The following is an 11113-nucleotide window of genomic DNA, read 5'->3' on the forward strand; positions in this document are numbered from 1 at the left end:
TGGCGCGGTGGCTCCGGGGTTGCAAAGCGCCGGGGAGGGGGTGGAAGCCGCCTTTGGGGCGGCCCCGAGGGCGTTTGGCATCGGCGTGAGGAAAGTCCGGCGGTGCTGGGTCCTGCAACGTCCCTAATAAAGGCCGATGGGGTGCGCGTGGCTTATTGGGGAGGAGCTTTGTTAATTAATTAGTCTCTGTAAGCCAGGGGATGTCACTTTTGAAATAGCTAATTTTTTTTTAAAATTATATCCCCTTTTTTGTTTTTGTTGTTGTTGAAATGCCGCGATGCCACGAACACATATTTGAGTCGCCTGAATACATGTGAGTATTGGTAAGGCTGGAGGCTTAGGGACAAACGCAGCCGTGCTTTGATCGGCGCACCCGACTGCCATCTGGTCCAAGCCCGGCATTTGCTGGGATGCATCAGGCTGCCTGTGTGTGGTTCAAGTCTTGAGAGGTGGTATGGTGGTCCTCCCAGGTGGTGGGAGGGAGGAGAAAGTCAGCATCTCGGTCAGCTCTTGCTGGTGGAAGGTTGGGGAGTTACATGGGTTTCTGCGGAACAGGAGGGTTGTAGAAACACTGAAACGTTTGTTAGGACCTCTGTCCTCTCAGGGACTTTGTAAACCTTCCACCTCTGTATGGCCTCAGGCTCTCCATTGGCAGAGTGGAGACAAGGGCGCTAAAGCAGTTTGGGAGAAACCTGATTGACACGGTACAACAGAAGCGAATGGCACTTACTTCTCACCTCTGGTGCTATAACAAGAGGCTCTTACTGTCTGCTAGTCACCTTTCTACTGCACAGCTAAAAGGGTGTACATCATGTTTCTTTTAAGGCTCAGCAAAGGGGAGAGGGAGGCAGTCTGTTCTCAGCATTCTCCTGTTTCTCGTGGGAGCTTGTTTCTGGCTGAGCAAGGCCGCCTGCTAGCTCTCGCTCCTCTTTGCGACAGGCTGGTGAGCAGTGGGTTCGGTCCTGGCTGAGCCAGAAGGACGTGGTGGCGAAGGTTGCCTTGTCTCCGACGTCACAGGTCGTCTGCTGACTGGTAGATTAGCTTGTTAGTGAGTACGTGCCCCCATTGAAAGCAATTGCCAAGGAAGTCCGCAGTGCAAAATTGTTTTGCATCACAAGACCTGCAGCTCCATTTCCCATCCCGGGGTCTAATTTAACAGGTCCTTGCACAGCAGTTTCAGTACACGGAGCTTGTTAAAGGGGTGCTGGCTGACAAAGCTTTTGCACCCAAAAAGCCTGGATGTTAGCAGTCCAGACATGAAGAGGGGACGCGTTGCATTCCTGTGGCGTTGGACAAAAGTGTTTTGCTTGGAACGCCAGGGCTCGGAAAGTAATTAGGCACCACCACAGATGAAAGGGATGCTCTTGAATTATGCAGAATTAATTCAGAAATAGCTGTTACTACTGTTTGGATCAGCGAGAGATTAGATATTACAAAAGAAGAGAGAGTAGCAGTTGACAGAGCATTTGGACTGCGTTCGTATGCCGGCATGCTGCTATTCACATTATTATCACTGTTTTTGAAAAGTAGGGGATAGTCTCCAGGTAGATGTTGCTTATGGAAGGTAACATTTTAAATGACTTGCCATGTGGTTATGATAGTTGGGCATTCTTTATTTTAGGATAAAGTAGCTTGATGGGTTCTAGCTTAATTATCAGTTTAAATAAAGCAATGTAGAAACCATACTCTACTGTTCTGAAAATAGCTGAATTTACTAAAATTTCACGGAGTACTTGGGTTTAGCAGTAGGTTGGCTGGGGTGAAAATTACCGTAACTTTTCGTGGGGGCAGGGGGAACCATCCTGAATGTCCCAGGAGCTGTTGCTGTGACAGATCTACAGGCTTAGGCATAATCCATCTTCACCTTTGGTGGAATCAAAGTATCCCTGTGAAGATTGTAAAACTGTGTGATGACTGCTCATTTTATCACTTGTTCCTTCTTTTCTCTGAACATTCACTTGCCTTTCACCCTGTTGCCACATGTGCCAGGAATATACTTCACTGCCCTGAAGGTTTCAGGTTTTTGTCCTCTGATGCTGTTGAAAAATTGTGGAGATTGGGATCTTCCTTGCCTTCCTAGATTTCGTTGTTGCCCTTGATTCTCAGGTTGGTTGGATGGTGTTGACAGTCCTGGTGACCGACCGTGTGTCTAGTTGTGTGATTCTTCTGCACCATAATACGTGACTTTGCCTCTCTCTGCCTTCCACGTCTTTCACACGTTCGTATGATTTTTAAAATTAAGCTTTCACACAATGCTGTTTGCCATGATTCCAGTGGAAAGACAAGAATCTTGACTTGTAAATAGTTTTGGGTTTTTGGTTTGGCACCTATAGTCGTTCTGGCTGGGGCCCTCTATTCTTGTAGCGCTGCCCATAATTGTCAGCCTTGGAGCGTTTCCCTGTTCGGTTGTTATTTCGGGGCTACGAGCCAAATCCAGTGCCTGTAACCCTTGGGTGGCGTGCCTTGGGCTTGCTGCGTACTAAGCCTGGGACAAGTCAAGAGGTTTTCCAGCGTGAGTTGAAGGTGCGACTTTGCACAAGTTTGGTTTGTGTGAGTATGCATTTCAGATTAAACTGGGATAATTTCAGTTTGACTGAAATGAATAAGCAGCAAGTTTGAACGTTACCGAAATTCTCTGTCCCCTGCTTCAAATAGGAATGTCCATGCATTGTGCAAACTTGAATGAGGGGAAAACAGCCCAACTGATTTTTTTTTTTTCATGGTAGGAGCAAAAATAGAGAATTACATCTAGCCCTGCTTTCTCACACAGTATGTTCTCCTGATACATCATTGTCAGAGAAGAATACGCTAGTGTGACAATTGGCAATGAAAGTGATATGTACAAATACGTCTTAAAAAAATGAAATATGATTGACAGTGGCGTAGAAATAACTCTGATGCTTCCCACCGAAGCTGAGGGTGTGCATGCACGCAGGCGTTCTCTCCTCGCGGCCTGCCAGGGCGCTGCCTTGCAGGCAAGTTGCATCTGTTTTGACTTGGGTATCAGGAAGGTTGCTTTTTTCACTTGAGACACAAGAATTCTTCCTGTTGACGTGGAAAGTAAAACATCTCACCTCAGGCTTTTCTTTTTCTCCTTGCCTAACATGGCAGGTGGAATTCATGGAGATGGCGCTTAGAAAAATCATGTTTTGACTGGTGGGGACCTTGGGTGCCTTACTTTTCCCGTCACTTGCATGGTGAGTGCGGGAATGTCACCAAAACAGGTCTGACATCCCTCCCGGCCTCGTTTTCCATCTCTGTCACCCTTGTGCCTTGGTGGCAGGTCTGCCAGCCCTTAGGGGAGCACGGGAGCTGCGGGCTGCGCGTTCTGCAGAAACGGTAACTCTCCTCTGCGCAGCCCGACAAATTCGGGTGCGCTCCGGGGTGTACTGGTGGCATTTTGGCAAATTTAGAGAAGGGCAAACTGGGAGATGGGAATATCTTGAACTTTCATCTTTTGTTGGAAAAAACATACTTAAGGTTGGCTGTTCTGGAAATTCTTGGATTGAATGCTGTTTGTAGCGGGGAATGTTTTCCGCTGCTTTTGAAAAGTACCTTGTGGGTGTTTTAAACAAGTAAATGTATTTTATGTGCAAAAATAACTGAGCTCAATAGGTATAAAATTTCCTACTAGAAATGAGACTGACTTTTTCAGCAGCTGTGAATTATTTCCAGCTTTTACTAGATTTTCAGTACTTCGCTTTTCGTAATTGATATCTTTAAAAGACAGTATTTCTCACATCTCTGCAGCATTTCAGCAGACCATTGTGTCTGAACCTGTGGTTTTTTCATGTTGAAATATTTTCCCTGAGCAAGCTTGAAATGTTCATCACCTCTCTGCCTTCCTGCCTTTTTTAGGGGTTTAGTGGCAAAAAGATCCTCTCTTGAAGTGCCTGCATCTTTCAAGTGTTTAGAATAGATTAGTATTTTGACATTTGTGTTTAGACAAATACGTGTTTTTCTTTCTTGGTATATGCTACTTTGTTGACAGAGTTGAAATGCTAGGCTCTGATGCTGATTATAAATCAGTTTCTGAATGTATTTTAATTGAAAGTGAAAAATGGAAATGTATGTGGCTTCTAGGACTACACAATAAATAATGGCTAACCAACCCATCACGGTAGAGGTGTTTGGTGCAAGCTTGTCTTTGATGTCTGTTTGCTGATGGCAATGGACTTCTGCTGGGAATAAACTTCAGTTGTGATTTCAGGTGTAGAAATACTGGTGATGAGCAAGCTTGGTCGTGAGGGTGCTCTTTTTAAACTGGAGCATGCCCACCTTGTATGTGTCAGGTGTTCTCTGTTATTAAGCTAAGCCCTTTCGGTGAAACGGGGACTCATCAATGACTGAACAGGATTCTTCATAGTCAGGCTATGGAGAGCAAGTCACAAACGAAAAATCTTTGAAGTTCTGCAGTAAGTTACTTAAATCAGTACGTTAGTATTTGGGAATGCATAAAGATCAAAAAAGGTCTTCTACTGGGAAAGTTTTTTTTTGTTTTTTTTTTCCTTTGTTCAAGATCAGTAATTACACCCCCATAACGGCTCCTGTGGTACAGATGCAGAAGTAATAGATGAAGAAGAAGAATTTAGTTAGGCATACAGTAATCACAGCAGTGGCTAACTCAGCTGTACAATAGCACAAGAACTAATGCAGCGGCTCCTGGAAGCAATTTATTCATAGCAACGAGCCCCACAGCTCCTTGTATGTTTTTCCATTAAAATGCATAATGCTTCATTTAATGCTGCTCTGTACTGAGTGAATTCTGTCACAGCAACAGAGCTGGATTCTGTCTGTTTTAAGAGGTGGGGGGGAGGGAATATCCAAAGGGGTTCAAACGTGGACAGCACAGCTTCTGCAGCAGTGCATTGGGTCGTGCTGTTATATGCCTGCGAGGGTCAGTTGTTCGGAGGTGAATTCTGCTCTTGCTCAAGCAACAGTAAATCAGTTTTGCATCAGTCTACATCAGCTTTATAAAAGCAGAGCAAGAATAAAGTTGAGCCTATGTATGCCCGTTACTGTAGCTTATTTCAGAGAGTGAAGCTTTGGTCAAGGTGCTGCTTGCTCTTCTAATGGAAGTAGAATTTTGTCAGCAACATTATTTTTGGAGAATAAGCCTCCTTTGGGCCATTTGCCTTGGCACAAATAAATTAAAAAAAAAGATGAAATAATAATAAAAAATAATCATTATATGGGGCCCTGTATGAGCAACCTTGGTTGTCTATGACAGCAGACAAGGACAGGCTGCTCTCAGTTCTGGGGTTCATCTCGGGGATGTTCCCTTGAATGTTAAGGGCTGGAGACCTCCTTCGGACGAGGAACTGGCCCCTCTCACCAGGCAGCTGTTGAGCTCACGTTCCTGAGAGTTAATGAGAGGAGTGGGAAATCCACGTGGGGCTTTAGCACACAGCAAACAGCAGAGAGGCTTGCTTCAAGTAAGAGTAGCGTGCGTGACGTGTACATGCCCCCAACATAAGAAGGACATGGACCCGTTGGTGCGAGTCCAGGGGAGGGCCACGAAGATGATCAGAGGGCTGGAGCACCTCTCCTATGAAGACAGGCTGAGAGAGTTGGGGTTGTTCAGCCTGGAGAAGAGAAGGCTCTGGGGAGACCTTCTAGCAGCCTTCCAGTACCTGAAGGAGGCCTACAAGAAAGCTGGAGAGGGACTTTTTACAAGGGCATGTAATGATAGGACAAGGGGTAATGGCTTTAAATTGAAAGAGGGTGGATTTAGATTAGATTTAAGGAAGAAACTCTTCACTATGAGGGTGGTGACAAGGCCAGGTTGGATGGGGCTTTGAGCAACCTGGTCTAGTGGAAGGTGTCCCTGCCCACGGCAGGGGGGTTGGAACTAGATGATCTTTAAGGTCCCTTCCAACCCAAACCATTCTATGATTCTGTGTGGTCCTGGGGATGTAGAAGACAAATGTCTGGGTGCTGGTAAGCGATGTGGACACTTTCCTCCCTGAGCATTTTTGTGAATGGCAGAATGGTTTTGCAGATGATACTGGGATGTGTAAAACAGTCTTCTGAAACTTGGCAAAATGCCTTCTGCCTTGGTTTTTAAGGCTGGATCTGTTCATCCCATCCTTCCAGACACCAAATCCTAAAGCAGCCTAGGTGGGAGCTGTCTAAAGGCTTCCTTACTGGCCCGTTACATGGAGAAGCTTATCCGAAGTGCTTGGTGAAGTACGTGGCCAGGGGGAATGGTTACCTCTGGTGGTACGAGTCTCCTTCTGTGCTGGGGCTGGACTTCTCGAACTCTGAAGCTGTGACCTTGGTCACCTCAGAAAGTGCCGCTGCCTGCCCTTGGCAGTGCTTCCTCCTGGCGGGCTACATTGTGGACTTTTAGCAAAACGAGAAATGTTCTTGGTTAAAATGCGTTTTCACTTTCTTACCAAGTGTCACAGAAAAAGCTCTGCGGCAGTACTGACGAAAGAGAATGAGTTGCATTGGGTTTATTTTTGGAGTTAGGTAAGTGTCTGATAAAACATGTTACAGTACTGTTACCGGATCTAGTGGTAAGGTTTCTTTGTACTTGTTTAGCATTGCGTTATATTTGAAGGTGTGTTCCTCACCTCTGAGCCATCGTTGCTCTGTAAGAGGAGGAGCGGTGGTGGGTTTCGCTACAGGTAAAGGGTGCTCTGAGCACGTGCTTGCAAAGATGAGGCACACACATATTTTTACATCTGAGAAGCACTGTTGTGTGGAGTTAAACACCCTGCATATTGCATCCCCTCCCTAGCCCCAAATCTGGAGTCTGTATTTAGGGAGTAAAATACAGAATTTCCTGGAGTTTAGCTAAATGAGGTACCGTTTTGCTACGTGTAGCGTATTTTGTGATACAAATTTGTACTTGCATAGGAGTATAAAAATAAGTTGTACTGTTACCAATTTGAGTTTTCCTATTAAGTTGGCGTGTCTGACTCGTATCTTCTGTCTCGTTTTGAATCAGAAGCAGATACCCAAGGAAGTGGCTGACGTTTTTAATGCCCCCAGTGACAGTGAAGATTTTCTGGGGTTCCAAGATGATGCTTCCAGACAGAGGTTGTTGTCAGAGGACAGCTATGCTAGTTTTGATTCCCTGGAGTCAGGAAAAAAGGTAGGAACGGATTGCCATGGCCCAGTTACACTCTTTCGGTACAGTAGTACTCTGAGATTCTGTCAAGGCTGCACGAGCCATAACTCGCAGCAAAACCCATAATGTGCAGTCCTAATATTAAAAAGAAATGTAAATAAACTTGCTATCCTTTTTGGGTTCTGATTATTGCTTTTAAAAACTCTTTCCTAATGTAAGGAAAATGGGTTTCATTAGAAGGTGAGTTTAAGTGAAGTAGGTAAGTGAAGCAAACAGGAGAGAGAGAATTGCCATCCTGGGCTGGTGTGCTGTGGATACACAAGGCAGTGCAAATGCACGGTAATAGATGGGTTTTGTGAGTATGCAGACTTCAAGGTATTTCTTTCAGAAATTTATGTCGGTCCTGTTTCTGCGCTAATTTATATTAGTGCTTTTTCTGCACTAAAATTGCTGTTTTAGTGGTGGTGACCCACAGAAACCATCAGCTCCTGCTTTAATTGTGAGATTTGCTGGTTCTCTGCTCTCTTGATGGTGAAGTAGCTTGGATCAGCATGATGATTTGATGTTTTTCATTCTCTGACTTGGTAGCTGGAGGTACCAGCTGAATTCACAAGAAAGGAAGAGAACTGGTGTGCTGTCTTGGCTGCCAGAAAATTTAGTTTTTAGTCTTTTAGAAGCTTGTAATTATATACTTGATAGATATGGGCTAATGTGCTAAAAGATACCCTTGTCAGCTGTGCTCTCAAAAGGGTCCCTCTGTTCCATTAATTAAAAAATTGAAAATGTCTTCCTTTTTTCTCTTTTCTCCTTTTTCTGTCCCCTTCCCCTCCCTCCCCCTTTTTCCCTGTCTCTTCCCTGTCTCTTCCCTGTCTCTTCCCTGTCTCTTCCCTGTCTCTTCCCTGTCTCTTCCCTGTTCCCTGTCTCTTCCCTGTCTGTCTCTTCCCTGTCTCTTCCCTCTCTTCCCTGTCTCTTCCCTGTCTCTTCCCTTTTTTCTTTCTCGATCAGGTCAGTACCTGGTTGAGAGTTGTTGAAGACAAGGAATATGACTAGTGTTAGCAAAGGGAACAGACAGAATGGGGCTTGGTATGAGTATGTGCTCTTTCTGAGCCTTCATAGGCAAATGGCATCAGAGAGGCTTGTACAAAGTGCAGAAGCTGTTTGGGAGTAGAGCCTCAAGTCTGTGCTATGGAGAAAGACAGCAGCTTTTAAGCAACAGAATATAGTTGGCTCTAAATTGCTTTGTCGTCTTGTTGCTAGACGGCGGTATTGGTAACTTCAGAAAACCAGGAGGTAGCTTGCTCTTGTATCTGTGGCTTTGTGTGGAGCATGAAGAAGGATCAATGAGGAGCGGTGGTGGTGGTGGTGGTGGAGAGGGAGTCTTGTGGTTCTGTTTCTGCTACCTGCTTGGGGACTGCAGGCACCTTACTTTACTTCTCTCCACATTGGTTTCCCAACTTGTGAGATGGAGATTATGATAATGATCTTTGCTGCAAAGCATTTTAAAATCCTCTGATGAAAAATGCTGTGGAAGAGCTACGTACTGTTAATTTAACATGCGTTACTGCGAATCCCAGGGAGGCTTGTTCCAAATTTACAGCTGGCACTGCAGCCTTCCTCACCATTCCTCTGTCTCCCTTGGGCTGAGAATTATTTTAAATCTCCATCAGTATTGAGTTTAACTCCTTTACCACTAAATGGTACAATAAAAACATGATTTTTTTATCCTGAGTTCCATCCATTTATGATGCCAAACACCACTGTCGCTGAGAAAGACCGTAGCTAATTGTTGTGCAAAACTAAAAGTTTTTGGTGTGAAGAGTGAAACGATGGGAAGTTCAGAAAAACGCTGCAGTTGTTGGGAGAGGAGGCAAGGCAGCTGCCCTGCTGGGGTGGTGAATGGGGTGTTAGTGCATCAGATGTTCCCTTGGATGCTGATGCGCAAACACACTAACAGTTATTGACCTCTGCGTGTCTGCTTTTCCTCAGGGCTTTCTGCAACCCTACTCCCATAATCTCTGCACTTCTGCTGAGTTTCAGCTGTTTCTCCTATAGGTATCCCTGATGCGTATTTTACCTTGTGTAGATCATTCTTCATAGGTGTAACAGCATAGCTCTAGGTGTGTTATTTTTAGTCATTTTAGCTAACAAACAGCTTATTTCCACTCCCCCCCCCCAACCTTCATTGTGGAATTTCATGAAAACACAGAATGCATAAAAACTTCAGTTTCCCTCCAAGAAATGCAGTTTAATTTTAAAGTAACTTCCCTATTGTGTTTGTTCCTTTCTCAAGCAGCTGCACTGCAGCTATCAACAAAAGAATAAAGTAATTTTGCTTAGAGAAAACTCATTCCAATTACCCATAATAATTTGTGGGAGATGTTTAAGTGTAAAGAAACAGCATATGCAGTAGCTCCCCCCCTCCCATTCTCCTGTAAGTTTTTCCACTTATCTATTGTATCTGTTTTTCACCAGATATTATCTTAACGTAAAGAAGTGTGTAATTAAAGTCAGGAACGGGAGAGAATTGAAAGGAAGAATAAAAATATTTAGCAAGTGCATCGTATGAAAGGTCCTTTTTGTATCTCACGTGGGAGGAAGAAATAGCAGAGGAAAATTGGGGAAACAAACTTAAGTGCGTGTTGCTGACTTTTCAAGAGGCAGGTGTGGTGTGAACATGGGTTATATTCCCACCGTGAACGAGTCTTTCAGGAGACTAACGGGGACAAGTTGACAGATGGTCTTCTACTAATTCTGATTAGAAGTATGCAAATATATGTCTGATTTAGTAAATGCATTGTGTTTAATTGGTATGTAGTGTGCATATCGTGAAGAGTGTTTTAATGAGATCTTAGTTTATTTTTCGTGGGCTGACTTTTTACTTCCTAGTCTTTAGGCAGAAATTTGGGATCTGTGTACCCTAGAACATGTTTGAATGATAAACTGCACCATTAAAACAGAGGGAGTTGAGCAGCTGGAAGGCGGAGGGATGTTAGTCAGGCTGTTCAAAGCTCTGTGGTTTTGTGTTGGTGTCAATGATGGTGTAACAGCATGAGAAGGAGCAGACTCCATCTCCAGGAGCCTCGAGTACTGCTGCAGCAAGCCCAGAGGAGAGTGTTGTTTCTACTGCTAAGTGAAAAAAAGGAGGGCTCTTTCTTACTGTGGTTGTGGTTTGTATTTTCTTCCATTCAAGGCCTGGTTTTTTACATCCAGAAGAAGACATACAAAACAACATGAAAATTTACACATAAGAAAACTGATAGTTCATTTTTATTGGGTAGTAGTGAAGAAGAGGAGGAAGAGGCGAAGAAGAAAGTTTTCCTCACAAGAAGCAGCTCAGTTAAAGCCCTGTGCTCAAAATGAAGAAAAAAAATCCTGCCAAGTTAAAATAATTCAGTGCTGAAACTGAATGTCTTCTGCTTTTTTTTCTTCTGACAGGCTTTGCCTGCCAGGTGCTTTCACAGTATATGCCATCTAGTTGGTACCTGCTTGAACCTCAGAACCTGCTTATTGTGGCTGTGTGACTACTCTGTACCTGACTGTCTCTCACAGCTACTGACTGGTATTTTTACAGGAGGTTCGATTTCAGTCCAGATACCTCACTGAAGAACTGCGGAGGATTTTCACTGAAGACACTGACTCTGAAACGGAAGCGTTTGAAGGCTTCACTTCAAGCGAGGTGGATGTGAACAAGAAAGGAGTTCTGGTAAAGGCAGTCACCTATGCGTGAATGTATATGTTGACTTCTTTTTTTTTCTGTCTCTTCTGTGTAAGCCTCATGTTCTAGTTAGAGTGTTTCTGATACACTGTGATGTTCTTTCGTCATTGTCCTGGTTTTGGCTGGGATAGAGTTAATTTTCTTCCTAGTAGCTGGTACAGTGCTGTGTTTTGGATTTAGGATGAGAATAATGTTGATAACACACTGATATTCTTAGTTGTTGCTACGTAGTGCTTACACTAGTCAAGGACTTTTCAGCTTCCCATGCTCTACCGACCGAGAAGGCTGGAGGTGCACAAGAAGCTGGGAGGGGGCACAGC

At 44.3% G+C, this 11113-nt stretch overlaps 1 protein-coding gene across 1 annotated transcript in view; it reads left to right on the plus strand.

Moving 5' to 3' along the window:
- The window catches only part of CDCA7L (cell division cycle associated 7 like), a 39236-nt gene that overhangs the window by 19056 nt on the left and 9067 nt on the right, over positions 1-11113 (plus strand). The window contains exons 4-5 of the mRNA XM_009282084.1: positions 6956-7102; positions 10650-10781. Of these exons, the coding sequence (XP_009280359.1) occupies positions 6956-7102; positions 10650-10781 (279 nt within the window). The remainder of the gene's footprint in view (positions 1-6955; positions 7103-10649; positions 10782-11113) is intronic.

The sequence above is a fragment of the Aptenodytes forsteri genome, unplaced genomic scaffold, assembly GCF_000699145.1.
Source record: "Aptenodytes forsteri isolate BGI_AS27 unplaced genomic scaffold, ASM69914v1 Scaffold164, whole genome shotgun sequence".
Taxonomy (NCBI): domain Eukaryota; kingdom Metazoa; phylum Chordata; class Aves; order Sphenisciformes; family Spheniscidae; genus Aptenodytes; species Aptenodytes forsteri.